Genomic DNA, 19,134 nt, shown 5'->3' on the forward strand with positions numbered 1-19,134 from the left:
TCACCCTTGTTTTGGTTATTCGTCCCCCTGAGAGTCTGGGAGAGGGGTATAGGTTGATCCTTGTGATTGGTTCCCCCTTTCTCCCCCCCCCATCCCCTAATCCTCCTGGTATCTCTGTTCTCCTTGTTGGTCCTGGGGGGTTTATCTATCGTGGATTCCCCATGTTGCGGGCTCTTAACCTGTAGCAGTGTGCATGCTCTGGTCTAATCCAAGTTATAAGGTAGAATCGAGGTCATGATAATGGGGTGAAGGAGCATCAAAGAGCTGGAGGAAAGTTGTGTGTTTCATTGGTGCTATACTGCACCAACTAGCTCATCTCTTCCCTGTGACCCCTCTGTGAGGCGATATCCAATTATCTACAGATGGGCATTGGGTCTGCATTCCATGCCCCTCCTCATTCACATTGGGTATGGTTTTATTCTGGGTCCTGGAGCATCCAGTTCTTACAAAAGTAGCCCTGGTGGTGCTTCAGGGTACTAATCCCAAGGATAGCCATTTAAGGCCCTCCAGCTACTGCACGGGAGATGAAGCGATCTGCTCCCATAAAGATTGACAAGAACCCTCGAAGGGCAGTCCTGGTCTGTCCTATAGAGTAGCCATGAGGTGGCTATTGTTAGCGGAGGTGGAGGGGGGGGGTGGAGTAATGGAAAGAGCTAGATGTTTTTTTCCAATATTGTATTCTGTTAAATATCTTGAACTCTTTAATCTATTACTTAGCAACTAAAATGCTTAGCCATTCAGTTAGTAACACAGGAGACACCAGATTTTCTCCCTCTATTCTTTTGTGTTTTTTCAACCTCTCCTGCGGTTTTAAATTGATAAAATAATACTATGTAAGGGTGATGGGAATAGGTCAGTAAAGAATTCCGTAGGATGCAGATAATAGAAATAACTTGGAAAAGTGAATTTATGATTAATAGGAATGTGCAAGACTTAACAGAGGTTGAAATGAACAGTGAAATCATGAGATGTTTCTTGGGAAGTGTTGCCTTACAATGTTGGAAGCGTGCTCTGCACTTCAAAAGGCTTGACAAAATAGCACCTCCTCCAGATAACCTCACATCTTTGAAGTACCTTCAGTTATTCAGAAACACTCAGCTGCCCTGGCTAAGAGTCAGCCTCGAACTGTGTTCTCTAGGGTTTCGGGCGGCTGGTTTGTGCCAGGATAAATTGGCAGAACTTTCTTCTTGGTTAGCAGCCTCGAACAGGTGGACCACAACCCACCCAGTCAGTAGGCCTTGTTGTTGTTGTTAGGTACCACCGAGTCAGCTCCCACCCATCAGAATGAAGCACTGCCCAGTCTGCGCCATCCTCACACTGTTCCTGAGCCCATTCATTGAGGCAGGCACTGGGTCAGTCCATCTTGTTGAGGCTGTTCCGTAGATCGGGCACTGTGGATGATCGGTAATTAGGTATATTCAGAGTTTGAAAACACTCCTCAAGTATGCATTGATCCTAAATAGATTTTTTTTGTTTTTTGTCATTTCTTAGATGTCCCATTTGTGCTTGCTTACTGTATATCCTCGAGTAGAAGCCAAGTTTTTCAGCACATTTTTTATTCGGTTTTTGTGGTAAAATTAGGTACCTCTGCTGATATTCAGGTCAGCTTATACTCATGTATACAGTAATCTGTTTTCCTCTCAGTGAAATTAATTGCACAATGTTACTGTATTTAAAGAGCTTAGCAAAGACCGTACCTCCTTAACTCGTGACCGCTGGGGAGAGCCTAAGCATCAGGTGGTTCTGATGGTATTTTCAGAGTAGAGAACTCAATAGCTTATTGAGTATAAATTTTTCAAAAGTTTTTAGCAGTATGTATTGCTGATTTGATTAAAGGGTAACCACGGACTTGATATTTTATCCACCACTTACAGGTGGGAAAAACTAATAGCATCAAAGCTAGAATAGGCATGTGATTTTTTTTTTTTAAAGTTGGAATAAAAGCTAAGCTAAAGGAGATTAAGATGTGTTTGTGTCAGAGGTGGCCAAAGGAAGAACGCCTTTTCTGTCTTTCTTGATACCTGTTTATAACCCCTGAAGCTAAATTTGTCGATCCAAGTTAATTAGAGCCGAAAAGAAGGGTGATTCTAAAACCATCTAACTTTTGTATAGTATCTTTTAAAGAAGTAGGAAGGATTCACAGCTGGGCAGTCTCATCAGTAAAATTAAAAGCCCTTGGCAAAATGTGATGATCCTATCCTGAAAGAACTTGGGCTAGAATGAAACTAGATAGGGCACCATGGCCAGGTCACACAAATTAAGTGAAATGAAAGGGAAAAAATTATTTCTGTGGCAACGCATAGAATTTAATAATCATACAACTATCTGTTGGATATAAATCATACATGCTGTGGAAATACAGACAGGGAAAGATGTACCGAATTCATGAACGTGTTTGTTTCTAAAGAACAAAAGAAGCAGCACTAGAAAGAAATAAAAGTGACTTCCATAAGTTTTAGTTCTTTTCGGTGAAAACAATCTGACAAATACAGCCATATAGTGGCTGGTTAATTCTGGACGCTGTATACATAGGTTTACTATTGTTCATATTTGCATTGATCTTGAATGCAAAAAGTTGGTGTTGTGGAGAATGGAAAATAATGTGCTTACAATAAATGTAAAATGCCTGCTTTAGGAGCCTTGGGGGTCTAAGTTAACTTGAAATTTGTAAGTGCTGAGTGGGCTTTTGGTAGAATTTAAATTCAATTTTCAGCAGTTCTGTTTCTAAGGAATTAAATATTGCCATTGTTCAGTGATAAAGTACTTACGCATTTATTAATTTATGTAAGAACTAATTATTTGTTGGTGCTTTTGAAAGTTCACAGGATTTTTGTTTTAATGAATGATTCAAAAGAAAAATTGAGCTTAAAATTGGTTCTGTGTACTGTTTTAGCAAAGAATGGCTCAGGAAGTACTGACACATTTAAAGGAGCATCCTGATGCGTGGACAAGAGTTGACACAATTTTGGAATTTTCACAGAATATGAACACGAAAGTAAGCAAGTAGTGGTTTTAAAATCCGTTATTTCTTCTTTTCTTCCAGTCATAAACTTTGAGGAAGGTATCTCACTTTTAGTTTTAGCATTTGTTAATTTCAAATCATTCTATTGTTAACTTATTTCAAAATTTAGTCTTTTAGAGGCATAGAATTCTTGCAAATAGTCCTAAGAATTATGAATGAAGTTTTGTGAATGGGACTAGGATGCAAGGTGGCTTTTTTGTTGTTTGTTATTTTGGCTTTTTTTTTATTATTCCCCCCTCTTTTTTTCTTTAGGAATATGTATACATATCTAAGTATTATAAATTCTGAATGTTACTCAGACATGAAACATCAGAGGAATTATTTTGGGCAAGTAATCAATATAATACAGGCTAGGCACCTCCAACACCAAGTTGTGTGGACAGCTTAGAGCCCTACTCCATGGTACCAATGCTTCTAATGGGACAGCACTCCGTTTTTATTTGCAATTGAAAATGTTATAATTCTGGTCCTTTTTTAAGTTTGAACAGAAGGGTTGATCAAAATGTGTTTTGACTGTTTTAGGCTTGATGATTCACGCTTCTCTTTAAACTGCCTTGAAGTTATAAAATACCATGCGTGGCATTCTGTTTAATACACACAAGGTTTCTTGATATACATGTGTTAAAACAGAAAATAGCCATGTTCACATCTGTTTCTGAAATCAGACTGTGTTAGTTAACAGTTTAAAAATATTAATTAGTTTTGACATCTTGTAAATTTTAGGGCAAAAATACAGTCCAGAACTTCCTCAAAGTGCTAACCTTAAGTAACATACAGTGTTTGCCTGTTTGCTTGCCTGGTAAATTTTGCTTTTTATACTGACAGACATTACTAATGTTTAAGTTGATTTATCAACAGTATTTTTAAAAACTCAAATTTGTCTTGTGAAAAATGAGATGATTAGAGGAACAGAAAGAAAGCAACAGGTAAAGAATTCTTCAATTTACATAAATTACAAATGATTTGGTGCTAAATTTATGCACTATGACATTTGGCTTTTATGCAATCATTTTTTTTAAAGATGTTAACACTACCTGATATTAATCATAATGTTCCATTATGTTGATTGCTTGTAATAGGAAGAAAAGGGGTGTCTTCCTGTGCAACTGACACAGCTAGGCTTTGACGGCAGGCCTCCACAAGGTCTACCCTTTTGATTCCCTTTAACTGAATTCTGTTCATCGATTGTTTTTGTTTCATGGGTGGTGGGAGGGGAAAGGGGCATTCGATGCATAAAATAAGTATTTCTAAGGGCTCAGTAGAAATTTCTACCATAGGGATCATTTCATGCGGTTTTTTCCCATGTAGTCTTTGCTGTTATCTGTCCCTCCTCTTCATAACTCAGCAGTGGATCTCAGAAGTTCTGAGGTTATTTAAGCTGAAATACAGCTTTTTAGAATGATGCTGGACTATGTTTATGGCTGTTTCCAAAACTTTCTGTTTAACATTGGCTTTCAGATTTTAGAACTGAATTCCTAATTATTACCTTTTCAAATGTGAATTTTCTCTATTTCCATCCCACATAGAGATAATTAGCATCTAGGATAATGAGTAGCTTTTAGGACGTAATGGTGGCGCCACATGTGTGCCTAACTTGTGAGCATTGGGCTCTTTGCCTCACCCACTTGGCAGGAAGATATGAAACATGAATTACGTTTTCAGCAACCTTATGCTACTTTTTACAATAGGTTGGAGAAAGGACTAGAGGTTAATAAATTTAGATAAGAGTGTCAAAGAGCAAAGAAGAAATAAGTGGACATAATATTAGAAAAGGAAAATGCCCTACAATTAAAAACTGAGTGGAAGATTTTTTGTGTAAAAGGTGATATTGCCTTTAAAGACGTTTTTTAATGATCTGGTATCTTTCAGATGGTGGTCTTTGGTGCTTAGGTTTTCTGGTTGCTTTGTTAAGTCTTAATTTAGTTCATTGACAATTAGTGAGGATGTATTCTGTACAGTAAGAAGTAAATTGCTTGGACTTAAGATTTTTGGCAATCTCATTCCATGTCTACAAGTTAATTTTGAGAAACACTTTTAGGGGAGAGTTTTTTTTTAACATCAATTTAATAATTTAAGCAAACTTTTGTCCTTTCTACTTATTTATACTTTTTGAGAGATGTAGAGCTATAGAGAGGTGTATTCTTAATAATGAAAATAATAGAAAACTCCACTATTTACTGCTGATTATGAAAATTTTTTCAAAGGTGTCAAATTTGTAGTTTCGGAATTTTGCTTGGGACTTGTTTTTATTTTGGAAGACTTTTTAAGGAATGTTCCACAATTGTAGGATTTGAGTTGAAATGGCGAATTTTCTCTCAAAAGTATGAAATGTTAAAAACGAAAGAAAACAGCAAAAACATTCACTGTTGAGCACAATGTAGTTTGGGACAGTCTATATTGTGCTTTGAATGAAATGAGCATTCCCATGATCCCTTTGGTTGAAATACTAATGCTCCTATTTTATTGTGTAATGACTAACCATTTTAAAGATGAACTCTTATTCTCAGCCAAAGTTTGCAATCTGAAGTTACTTATCTATACATGAAAACATTTACCTTCCAGGTATTATGGCAGATTTTCCCTTGGTTCTCAGACTTGCGAAGTACCCCAGCACTGTATCCCTTTTCTTCTTCTTGCTTATTCACGCTAATCGGTCATGGTAACATCATCTGGCTAATAACTCTTGGAGCACTGTAAATTCTTAGAAATACCATCGACTATTTGGAGTGAGTAGTCAGGAGGGAAAAAATGGCTTGTAAAGTGGTACATCTTTTTTTAATAGAAAACTTTCCTACACTTTTAGTTATGCTTAGGAAGGAATACCTGAAAGGTAGACACAGATTGCAGCATGCATTTGTGTATTACTTTGACTGTGCACAGGAGTTTATCTTTAAATTAGTAGAAATAGCAACTATACGGGTGGGATTAAAATTTAAAATAAACCCATGGGTTTGTCTTGCTGCTCCTTAAGTAACACACCAGTGACGCTTGTAAACACTTTCTATAGAAAGTACCCGTGACATTACTTTAATGCTTGGCCAAAAAGCTTACAACTCCTAGAGGATGGTAGGAAGCTTGATAGCATCCAAGCTGCTAAATTCTTAGGAGCCTGGTCGTGTTAAAGTACGTAAGCCTATAAGCAGTCATTTATGCTGTGAATTCATATCTGGCTGCTACTTCTCCTTCTACAGATTTGGCTGCTAAAGGGCTTTTTTATTTGTTTTTTCCTCCTGGTGTGAGCATGTATAAACAGCAGGACATTGTATAGAGTAGTAAACAGTAAAATGAGGAAAATGCATGAGAACTCAGTATATGGGTGAATAGCTCCTTGTTTAATATGTGTACTTAAACTTGGTAGTATAATGGTTTGGAACTTTAGATGTGTGTGTGTGTGTGTGTGAGTGTCTGTCGGTATGTGACTCCTGGAAGTGGCCGGTCCTATAGCAGTATGCTCACACGCCTCTATTCTCCGATTTTCAGTATTATGGACTACAAATTTTGGAAAATGTGATAAAAACAAGGTGGAAGATACTTCCCAGGAACCAGTGTGAAGGTAGGATAATGCTGATAATTTTAAATTAAAAATTTTCTATTGTTGGCACTTTTATCATAGTTGAATACTGGGTAGGTCAGGGGGTTGAATTTAATAGGGGCTGTTGAGTTTTTCTTTCTTTGCCTAATGGAGAGTATTGCTTTCATCATGTAGCAGATTGTATTTATGTTTTAGAGAAAGGAGTTAAGTTATCTTTTGAGAGGAGATGAGTGGAAAATACTGAGGTGAAAGTAGATGTCGCCTGTAGATAATGCCTGGTCATCATGTTTGCAACAGGAATTCAGGATAGCAGAGATTGTAAGCCCCTATCTGCAGTGAATGAAATTGAAACGTAATGGGCAGCTGTGATAATCAATATTATAACACGGAATAGTAATGTTTTTTGAGGTGAAAAATGGAAAACGAGCAGTAAACATCGTAAGGCACATTACCTTTATAGTTATGGGAATGTTTTATGAAAGGTTGAGTTCTAAAATAAAGAAGAAATGTGGTATGATGCCCAATATTAATATCTAACTTTCCCCTCGTTGCTATCTTGTGAAAGGTAATTCTCAGGAATTCTCTCTACTTCTAATTTGCCAAGTTCTCATACCTACTAATCCCCTCTAATTAGTGTTTCACATGCTATTTCTATGATTCCATCCAATCACTTGGTGGAGTTTACAGGGAAATGGAAGGAAGATCCATATTAAGACATTTCATTTCACCTGCCCCTGTGTATGTGCAAAAACTGATGGAAAAAGTCCCAGCTATGCTGAAGGCATTAAGAAAAGGTTCTGGGAATTGACAAAATACTAATTGAGATATTTCCGCAAACTCATGCAGCATTGGAACCACTGTTTGTTTTAAGAACTTAGGATGACACCTACCCACTAACTGACTGGAAAAATAACCATACCCATGGCCATTCCTAAGAAGGTGGCCCGGCAAAATGCTGGGTCAGATTATTAAATGAAATCATTAATAGCACATGGAAGTAAATTTTGCTCAAGTTAATTCAGTACATAGGCACAGCAGTACATCAACAGGGAACTACCAGAAATTTAAGCCAGATTCAGAAGAGGACTTGGGATGTGACATATTGCAGATGTCAGGTAGATTTTGGCGAAAGCATAGAATACCAAAGGTGTGTGCTTAGGTTCTGTTAACTAGACAAAGGCATTTAATTGTTGCTAATAATTAACGGATAACAATTGTGAAGAATGAGAACTCCATAACACAGCATTACTCAGAGAAAGTTGCTTCCTGTAAAGAGTCATAGAATCAGAGACCCACAGGAGTAGATTTACTCTGTCCAATAGGGACACTGAGTGCATGTGGAACCTGCACATAGACCAAGAGGTCATTCAGACATAAAGTTTAAAACCGGGAAAGGTTTATGGCATGGTTGTCTCGTTACTATACTTAGTCTGTATGCTAAGCAAATAATCCAATAAACTGGACTACAATGGAGAATAAAGCAGCATCAGAAGACTTCATTAACAGCCAAATGAAATCATGCTTCCTGAAAGTGAAGATTTGAAGCATATATACTGAAGATCAAAGACTATTCCGTATGGATTACACCTCAAGATAAAACAAATTCGTAACACAACGAGGCCATTAATAACATCAGGGTAAAAGGAGGAAAGGTTGAAAATGTTGGTTTTAACTTGGATTCAGTGTCCCCATCCCTTTGTCAAATCAGGCAACAAATTGCATTGGGCGGATATGCCTAGCAATCTCTTTAAAGAATTCAAAAGTTAAAGTGTTACTTTGAGGTCTGAGGTGTGCCTGACCCAAGCCATAGTACTTTTGCCTCATTGGCATGGGAAAGCTGGACACCAAATAAGGAAGGTTGGTGCCTTACAAGGCTGGTGACAAATACTGAATATGTTACAGGCTGCCGTAAGAATGAACAAGGGTTGATCCCCTTGCAGAGGGGTCTCGGGGAGGAGATGAGCCAGTCAGGGTGCGATGTAACAATGATGAGAAATACAACCTTCCTCTAGTTCCTAAAGGTTTCCTCCCCGCTCCCGCTACCATGACTCGAATTCTATCTTGCAAGACTGGCTGGACCAGAGGAGGTACACTGGTACAGATAGGAACTGAAAATACAGGGAATCCAGGACAGATGAGCCCTATAGGACCAGTGGTGTGAGTGGCAAAACAGGGAGGGTAAAGGGAGAATGGGTAGGAAAGAGGGAACCGATTACATGGAACTGTGTGTGACCTCCTCCCTGGGGGACAGACAACCAAAAAGTGGATGAAGGGAGACGTCGGACAGGGCAAGATATGACAAAATACCCATTTATAAACTATCAAGGGCTCATGCGGGAGGGGGGAGCGGGGAGGGAGGGGAAAAATGAGGACCTAATGTCGGGGGTTTGGATGGAGAGAAAATGTTTTGAGAAACGATGTACAAATGCGCTTTACACAATTGATGTGTGTATGGATTGGGATAACAGTTGTATGAGCCCCTAATAAAATGTTAAAAAAAAAAAAAAGAATGAACAAGGGTTTATCTTAAATTACTCTAGATTCACTCATTTCTATGGTTACCATTATCCAGGAAATCATTACACGGGTGGGAGAAAGTTGTTTTAACTTTTAGGGTCTTTGTTGTATCTCAAGTTTTACTCCACCCCCACCCCACTTTGTGGTTTGGGTGAACATAGACAAAGCAAATTAATTTTGTATTCAAAAATTGATAGATACGTTGTTTTGTGGCATTAGTTGCAATCTTCTCAATCTAACAATACTCCTCCCACTTATTCCTGGGATTCCTCCTTTCTAAGCATCCTTCCTGCCTTCTGCCCTTTATTTTGGGGGAAATGCTACCCTTTTGATCTCGTGAGTGATTGTTCTGTGGATTTCATAGTTCACGTTGTTGTTGAAGCTTGGCTGTTTTTTAGCTGAAAGGCTTTTCCTGGGGGTGGATTCAGTTTCAGGTTTGAAGGATGTTGAAGGGCTGTTTATACAGTTTGTTTCCCCACTAGTTTCTGTCCACTTTTCTCCTGTCTGGGCGGTCTGGTGTCAGGTAAGAGGCTGTGGGTCCATGGTCCATTTGTCCTTTGGCCTAGTTGTTTTCCTTGAGTGTGAATGAACAAGGGTGTATCTGAAATTCTCTAGATTCACTCATTTAATGATTAGCATTTCTTGAAGATCTACCATTCCTACCATCAATGAAGTTTTCTTCATTCTTTACTCTTGATAGGTGAGACCAGTGGTCCTGTCCTACTAGATGGCTGCTTCACAGCTTTTAAGACCCCAGTTACTACTCACCAAATGAAGATGTAAAATATTTTCTTAGATTGTCACTTGGCGTAGATGGCATTCAGGCCTATCTTATACCCCACCCCAGATTATGATCGTAAACCCAGTGTTTCATTCCCTTAAGGTGTTTTGTTCTGGTTAAGATGCTTTCATGACTTTGCCCTTGTCTGTTTATCAATTGTACTATTATTCCCAAACGCTAATTTTTTTTTCACTTTAAATACCTTTGGTATTGGAAATAAAGAAGTATAGCCCCAAACGGATTATGTTTTCTTTATCTGTAATTATTATGCCATTTAAAGTGTTTGTTTCTACTTGCCAGTTCACAATTTGTTTACTCTCCTTGGGGGAAGATAAACCATGTACCTTAGTTTTTACACAAATGTTCTGTGTGTTGTACATTTCCCCCCAGTTAGGTCCTCCCTCCAAGGTGTGTTTGTAAGCACTATAGTGTGCTCATTGGGAGGAGGGCACAATTGGTGCTTATTTGCATTGCATAAAAATGAATTAGGTTGGGCTTTGTTTGTTTTCTGCATAAATACTAAAACATGTGAGCATCCAAAGAGGTGCATGAAATAAAGATGACTAGGCTTGAGCCCTTTGGGCAATTTTCATTCACACAGGGGTTGATACTTTATTTTATTTATTTATTTTTTTAAGGAAGAGTAGGCTGGCTAAACAGCTAAATAAGTTTGTTGCATTGTTTCCCCTTCCCCTCTAAGTCTACAAGGAAACTTCTAAGAGGCAATAAAGGGATTTTTCAATTTAACATCAGAACCAGCTCATGATGGAATCAGAGTTCTCTCATCTGCGTTGAGATTTTTGTCCATAGGGTATTTTAATTTTTATGTGCTCCTTTCCAGTTTTCATGTTTTCCATTTTTACTCTGTGTGAAAGTACTTTTCTAGGAAAATCTGGCCACTCTAGATTGTCACCTATCTCTTACTGTATGTGCCAGTGGATTCTAGAAGATTAAAATATTAAAGAGCAAGACATGGCATAGAATTAAACATTTGATGTTCTTACTTTGCATCATGTTGGGCTACTAACTGCAAGAGCAACAGTTAAAACTTAACCAGCCACTCCTTGGGATAAAAATGGCCCACAGTGACCATTCCACTCTGTCCTATCAAGTTGCTATGAACTGGAATTGTCTTGTTAATAGTGAGTTATTTGAGAGTTTTAAGTTAGCCTTACATCACCCTCCCAATTGCTCTCCTCAAACTAAATCAAAAACCTCACTGCCATCAAGTTGATTTTGACTCAAAACACCAGATAGGGTTTCCAGGGCTGTAAACCTTTCCAGGTGCTACAGACAACCTCATCCTTCTCCTGTGTAGCTGATGGGTTTGAACTTGCGGCTTTACCATTAGTCTTAACACCTAACCCCGCCACCAGAACGCTAGATCCTAAACTATAGGATCCATGAAGTCAGTTCAGAGAGTCACTTCATGGCATTCCTATTTGCTGGCAAAGTAAGAATTGTCTGTCTTGGGTGTTTTGCTGTTTGTTTTCCTGTTTTCTTTTATGCGTTTTATCATTAGTAATACATATTAACATACAGTGTTACAGCATGTAGAGAGTAAGGTCTTATGTATTGTTTTGCGTATGGTATCCAATTGTTCCAGAACCATTTGTTGAAAAGATATTTTCCATTCTTTGATCTGTCTTCAAGCCAATATTACATTGAAACCAATATTACAATTGTCTTGATTCCTGAAGTTAAATCCTGAAGCCATTCAGTCTTTGAAGTGTGTTTTTAAAGTTCAGCCTGTTCTTGATTCTTTATTTTTTCAAAAATATTTTAAAATGAGCTGGCCAATTCAAATACCTTCCTGGAATTTTTATTTAGCTTACATTGAATCTATAAATTGATTTGCAGAGACTTGACATTCTAATAATATCGAGTCCTCCAGTACACGAACCACAGTGTGGTATTTACTTAAATGTTCTTTCATTTCAACAGTGTTTTGTAGTAGGTCTTTTGTCAAATTTCTTCCTAAGCATATAATGTTTTCCATTCTATTACAAATTATATTTTTTTCATTTCTGGTTATTCCTTGGTAGTAGTAGAAATACCTTTTCCATTTTCTCTCCTGTATATAGAATTTGCTTCACCTGTTGAAAGTTAAGTTTGGTTGCTTTTGGAACTTTAATAGTTGGATCACTTACTAAGATTGTACTCTTCCCCTGGTCCTTTCTCTTGCTTCTGTTTAGTTTTTACATGCCTCGTTGAATATGTGGTTCAAAGTAGAAACTCAACATCGTTTCCTTCAGTGGCTTATAAGACTAGAATGGATCTCTCTCTTTACTAGTTACTATTTCAGTAGTAATTAAGTGATCATTACATATTAAGAGTTAACTGATAACATGTAAAGGAGTCCTCACATTGAGCTGCAGTCCGCATGGTCAGCAGTTAGAAACCAGTAGCCACTCCTTGGGAGAAAGGGGCTTTCTACTCCTGTAAACAAAAACCAGTCTCTCAAAATCACGGCGGGGTGGGTGGGATTCATTGTGAGTTGACATCGACTTAATGGTAGTGAGTTCATACCACATAGCAGGGGATTGTTCTTACTCCTTTTGTCGATGATTTTGTTAGTAGGATTTAAGTAGGCTCTTGTTTTAGAGATGATCCTTGAGAGATTCCACAGAATGCAGTGTTCTTGGTTTATATGCTAACAAGTAGGCACTCCACTCATTTTTGCCAGTTTATATAGTGGTAGATAATAGTAGGAAGAAAGTTAATACTGATTACTATGTAAGATGGCTTCAAGAAGTTGGTGACAAAATTCCTTTATCTTTTCATTCAGTTTTTCCATGCGCTTTTTGAAGCACTATCATAACATAGCTAAAGGAGCAGTGCCTTTTCAGGGTGTTAGTAATAATTCCCAGGAACTTTGTCACTATAACTTATTGCCATTGAGTTGATTGTGACGTGTAGTGACCCCATAGAACAGAGTAGACCTGCTCCTTAGGGTTTCCAAATCTGTAAGTCTTTACTGGAGCAGACAACCTCATCTTTTTCCCATGGAGCATCTGGTGAGTTTGAACCACTAACTTTGTGGTTAGCAACCCAATGCTTAACTCACTGCACAACCAGGGCTTCCTTTGTTAGCCACCTGTAAAAACTATCACCAAAGTGGGTTCTCCCGTCTTCTGCTCATGTGGAGTTGACAGAAAGATGAGACCGGGTGATGCTTACTTCAGCCACATTGTTTTGCTGGGGAACCATCATTTTATTCACTTGAGTATAGAAACACTGTGACACATACTGCTTTAAGTGTAGATAGTAACCTCGATTTTTTTTAAAGTGGAATGTTTTGAAATCATTTTATTGGGGACTCAAAAAACCCTTACCACAATCCATACATTCATCCATTGTGTTTTGTACATTTGTTGCCATCATCATTCTCAAAACATTTGCTTTTTCTTGAACCTTTGGTATCAGCTCCTCATTTTTCCCCTCCCTCCCTACTCCCCCCTTTCTCAGGAACCCTTGATAATTTATAAATTATTATTATTTTGTCATATCTTAACGCTGTCCGACATCTCCCTTCACCCACTTTTCTGTTGTTCATCCCCTAGGGAAGAGGTTATATGTAAATCCTTGTCATTGATTACCCCTTTCCAGTATGGCCACTCCCAGCACTGGTCCTGAAGGGTTCATCTGTCCTGGATTCCCTGTGTTTCCAGTTCCTATCTGTACCCCACCTCCCCCTCTCCTATATACCCCTGGAACCATCAGTCCCGTTGTTTTCTCCTCCAGATTATTCATCCAGCCTATCTTATTTAGACTGACTTGCAGAGATAATAACATGCACAAAAACAAGACAGAGCAAAACAAAAACAATAACAAAAAAGAAAACCTGCAGTTAGTTCAAGGACTGTTTGTTGGCCTTTAGGAGTGTTTTCCGGTCGAGTCTGATGGGGTGCCAATCCCTGGTCCCAACGTTTATTTTTGGTATTCCCTGGGGCCTTCGTTGCTCTGTTCCCCTTGCTGTTCTCTTGCGCACCCTTGGTGTTTTGCCTCCGTGTGGTGGGATCAGATCGGGCACAATTCCCACACTGTGTCTCCAGTGTTGTCCCCTGTAGGGCTGTGGGTCACTGAGGGATGTCATGTCTCATAGTGGGGTTGGCCATATGGTCTTCTGTGTGGATTGGCTGCTCTGAGCGGGAATATCGTCCTCAAGGCTTGGTGTGGGTTTGGTTTTTAATCAGTCATACCAACCTGGTGGTTTTGTAATTTATAAGAAACATTACCTATCCTGTCTTTGATGGTCCAGGGTTAGAACCCATGTTGTATAGGTTTGGTTTGAGTTTGGCTGTTCCTTCTCACAAGTAATTTAGTGAGTAAAGGTTGGAACAATGTTGTGCATTCATTTAAACTTTGAATTTAAAGGACACATAACACGTGTTTTTTAAAACTACGGCTAAACAAAATCGATTGTCCTTGAATGGATCGTGATAAATGGTGACTCTATAGGACAAAGAACAACTTTCTCAAAGATTCCCAAGACTGATCTGGACGCAAACTGACTGCCCCATGTTTCTCTGGTTTGGAGTGGGTTCAACTGCCTGCTGAATCCTTAACCACTGTGCCTCAGGCTCCTTAAAACTGATTAAGAGTCCAATGTTTGCAAGGAATTCCTGGTGACATTGATGTTGCTGTGCATAATAGTATACAAGTATTATGTAACTTCTCAATCAGCCAGGAGTTTATTTAAAGCTCATCTTCTAGAAAGCTGAAGTTGATGCTTTTGAGATGACGTTTATGTTGACTGTTGATGTTGCTGTTAAGTTTGAGGTTTTATTTGAAATGGGGTTGTGAAGGACATTTTTCTTGACAATTGAAAAAATTGATTTGGATTATGAAAGATACATGCATTCGCTATTGGACCACGTAAAGAAAATTTACATGTCATAGGCTGCCCTCCTGGTGGTTAATTAGACACTTTTGTGATGATATATAGCTGATCTTTTTTGTTGGTAGTACTTTTCGATAAATAATAGAAAGTTTAGTCTAAGCTGCGAGCAGATGAACTTGTTATAATTGACAACGTGTGTGGGCTTTGGGGGGGAGGACGGTTACAGGATTGTGAATGCATTGGAAAAATGAGGATAAGGACGTGAAGATCATTGAACTTCTCAGAGATTAGTACACTTGCATGAGGTCTTTTCGTTGAAATATTCTTGATCCTATATATCAAGTCTTCCTGGTTCACAGGGAAGAGTGTAGAAAGGTACTGGAAGCAATACTTCAATTTCACAAATACTCTGGATAATTCGACGTAGATACTTAAAATCAAGATTTTTCCAGAATGTGAGCTCGCTCCAAAGTAGTAATGGTGGTGCCTTCCTTGTTTTAAGGACTTGTACATATATGTCAATTTGGTAACTGACAGGCACTGGTTCATTTGTCACAAAGAAAATAGATTATTTTTTGAAGCATAAGAGACCCTGGGAATACATATCCTGTTCAAATTTCAGAAAAGCTGAGCTGTTGCTATTTGCTTAAGGCCTAGTGGCACAGTGGGTTAGCATGGGCCGATCCAACGGAGAGAAAATTCTGTACAGCAATCTGCGAGCATAAAAATTACAATTCTGAAAAAAATTTTTAAAAAGATTGCAATTCAGGAAACTTGGAACAGGTGTCCTGTAGGGTTGCTGTGAGTTGGGATTGGCCCTGTGACAGTGGGTTTGGCTTTGTTACGGCATCATTAGGTTTTTTGAAGATGTATTACCCAATCTGTTAAAGCTGTTCTGAATTGAACTACTTTTGATTTGGGGCTGTCTACAAGGAGAAATTACTTGGTTAAGGAAGTTGCTATCTTATTTAATCAGACACTTTTCCATGGAGCAGTGGTTCCAAAAAGTGTTGGGGTTTATGGTCGGTTTTGAGGGGTTTTAGTGCTGAGCCAAAAGTGCTGATCCGCGGAGAGTGGCATTAACTTAGAAGTAGTTTGCTTGTTAAGGAACCTTGATCGCGTCCTTTTCACTTTCCCCGTCTCCATCTTTCGTCCTTTGCCCGTCTACCCATGAGTCTCACTAGCCTTTGGAAAGAGGGAGAAGATACTAATTTAATTAAATTGGTAGCAGAAGAATAGAGGATCTGGCTGATCTGAAGGCTGAGAATCATATATATGCCGCATAGAGGCTGCCATAGTAGTTTTAAGCATTAGCTTGTTCCATATGACAGATGTAATAGAATGAGTTTATCTCCTATGGTTTTTTTGTCATCTAATCTTAAGAGAGTAGGCTGTATTTATGGTTTTGTTCAATTTTAAACACTGAGAGGTTTCAAAGGGGGGGGGGTGCCTTACTCTGTATGGACTCATCCTGTTCTTCTGTAGGAGACTACAGGAGCCCTGGTGGCATAATGGGTTATGCATTAGGCCACTAACCACAAGATGAGCAGTCTGCACCAGTTGCTCCAAGATAGAAAGATGGGGTGTCGGCTACTGTTAACAGCTTCAGGCACACTAGGGAACCTCAGAAACCTCTGTCCTAGAGGGAGGGTCACAATGGGTCAGAATTGACTTGATGGCATGTTAGGTGGTAGCGGGTTTTTGTTTGTTGTTTGTTTTTAACCACAGCCCAATTCGTAACCACTACACCATTTTGATTAGCTCTGATATGCATTGGGAAGTTGCTTTTATAAAGTGTTCATATAAAAGTGAAATTGTGTGGATTGCCCTGAGTGGTATAGTGCTCATTTCCACATAACTCTGGTTCCCCTGATTATTGTTCTGTTAAAATCTCCCTATTACAAGAAACCTTCACTATTTTTTTGGTCTTTATTTACAAGCCATGGCTTTTTTTTTTAAGCCATGGCTTTGTTATTTTGAAGTAATGTAAGGCTTAGGGAAAAAGTTATTTTAAAAAAAAAGTCTAGGATGGCCCAGTGCATAGAGAGGAAGGTTTCTGTTGGGGTGACAAATGTACAGTATTGTGAATGTGATTGGTGTCATTGGATTGTACATTTGAAAGGGGCTAAAAGGGCAAATTTTGTGTTGTCTGTATTTAACCATAATTTTTTAAAGTGTTAGGGAAGAGTCAAACCTAGAACATCACCATTTATTCACTGTTAGTAGTTGAACTCACAACTCCATGCCATTTAGTGGATTCTGACTCATAATTTGACAGGCTTTAATTGAATTTCACACGTTTTCTCCTGCAATAAACCCTACATTGTCGCCTATAATATGAGGCAACTTTCAATTCTTGACTTTCCTGTCCTGAATACTTTTGGTGAGTTCTGGTCCGTTATTTTAGAAAATAGTGTTTGTCTCTTTTCTCATAAGATTGAGGCAGGTTTCCTGGGGAACAGAGGCAAGAATACAAAAGGGTGGCGGTAGGTTTTACTGCTCGTTAACTAACATTGATAATTGGTTGTGTGATGCCCTATTTTCTCTTCAAGATTATAATTTTTTCCTTTGTGATTCATAAGCATCATGTGGAAATGATTTGAAAAACAGCTATCTGCCATATTTCTTCACACTTGGCCTTGGTGGTTTTGTTGTTGGACACCATCCCGTCCAGTCTGACCTGTAATAAAATAAATCATTTTGCACCCACCGTGTCAGTCCATCTCCTTGAGGGCTTTCTCTTTTTCACTGACCCTCCACTACTTTACCAAACATGATTTCCTTCTCCAGGTACTGGTTTCTCCTGACAACATGTCCAAAGTGTGTAAGACAAAGTCTTGGCATGCTTGCCTTGGAGGAGCACTCTGGCTGTACTTCTTCCAAGACAGATAGGTTTGTCACTTTAGCAGTCTCTAGTACTTTAATTCAAACGCATCGATTCTTCTATGGTCTTCCTTATTCAGTGTTCATGCATATGGGGTTATTGAAAATGCTATGGCTTGGGTGAGCTGCACCTTAGTCGTCCTCTAAGTAACATCCTTGCTTTTCAACACTGAAGTCTTATGCAGCAGATTTACCCATTGCAACCCATCTTTGGATCTCTTGACTGCTGCTTCCATAAGAATTGATTGTGGATTCAAGCAAGACAAAATCCTTGATAACTAAAACCTTTTCTTCGTTTATCATAAAGTTGGTCCATATTAGTCCAGTTGTGAGGATTTTGGTCTTTACATTGCATTGTGATTCCTACTGAAGGCTGCAAGCCTTGCTCTTCATCAGCAAGTGCTTCAAGTCCTCCTGGCTTTCAGCAAGCAAGGTTGTGTCATTTGCTTCACAACAGTGCCCCTGGTCATTCTTAAAAGAGTGTAGAACCTTTCTTGAGAAACCTTATCCAACCCATCCTAAATCTCTTGATATATCCCAAACTTCTTTTTCCCATAACTCAAAAGAACATTAACAAGAAGCAGGAATTTGTTTTCTGAGGGTTCCCAAAGTGCCTTTTTGACATGATATACATTGAAAAGCACAGAACTCTTCAGAAGAGGATATTTAAACTTTTATCCTGTGGTTAATTTAACAAATGGCTATGTGCTGGGCTATTAACTAAAACACTGGCAGTTTGAACACAACTGAGTTTTACTGTTATTTAATGCTTAGTTGATAAGTAACTTTCGTTCTTTGGAAGCTTTCAACAGTTAGGCAGGTATCCCCGTAATTAGTTTGTAGGGGGGTGAGGTTTGTTTTGTTTATTAGAAAGTGGAACCAATTTTGTCTTTAATAAAAATTACGTTTTCAAATATTGATGTGGCATCTCCATAGTTTATAAAAAGTCACTTTAATACTAACTCATTTCAATTTCTATTGCTTTGACACTCCATTAATTTAAAGATTTGTCACCATGCTATTACATATATTTAAAGTACATAGTTTTTATAATCCCAGTGAGCAGTTCTTGGGGGCAACATTTTTAGCAGTCCATTCTCGTTGGAATATTGGCTCCAGCTTTGCAGATTAGAACACTCTGCTTGCAAATTTTGAATCTTCTCAACTCCTTTGGTGACCAAACCTTAATTGAACAGATAATATTTTTATTACTTATTCCACATATTTAGAAGTACTAATTTGTCCCATTAGCAGAGCTAATGGGGGGGTGATAATGAAGACACACGACATTTACTGTGTAAGGTTTTCAAAAACTAAAATTCTAGAACACATTTGTTTAAGGGTTTTGTATAATGTGACCTGTAGGTCTATTAATGCTCTGCAAACTGAGTGATATTAAGTGTACAGAATAATCAAAGTATTCCTAAATAATGAACATACTATGAACGTTACTGTGTTTTGTGGTATGACTTCAATGCTATAATTACAAATGGAGCTCTGGTGGCTAACCACAGGGTCAGCAGTTCAGACCCATCAGTAATTCTGTGGAAAAAGGA

The 19,134-nt window shown here is 38.5% G+C and overlaps 1 protein-coding gene across 4 annotated transcripts in view; it reads left to right on the top strand.

The window, feature by feature from the left end:
- The window catches only part of XPO1 (exportin 1), a 40,632-nt gene that overhangs the window by 6,941 nt on the left and 14,557 nt on the right, over positions 1–19,134 (top strand). For all 4 annotated transcript variants that reach the window (XM_045294123.1, XM_004710199.3, XM_045294125.1 and 1 more), the window contains 2 exons: positions 2,894–2,995; positions 6,503–6,575. In XM_045294123.1, the coding sequence (XP_045150058.1) occupies positions 2,894–2,995; positions 6,503–6,575 (175 nt within the window). The remainder of the gene's footprint in view (positions 1–2,893; positions 2,996–6,502; positions 6,576–19,134) is intronic.

The sequence above is a fragment of the Echinops telfairi genome, unplaced genomic scaffold, assembly GCF_000313985.2.
Source record: "Echinops telfairi isolate 266 unplaced genomic scaffold, ASM31398v2 ScPeMD7_2573;HRSCAF=3158, whole genome shotgun sequence".
NCBI classification, from domain to species: domain Eukaryota; kingdom Metazoa; phylum Chordata; class Mammalia; order Afrosoricida; family Tenrecidae; genus Echinops; species Echinops telfairi.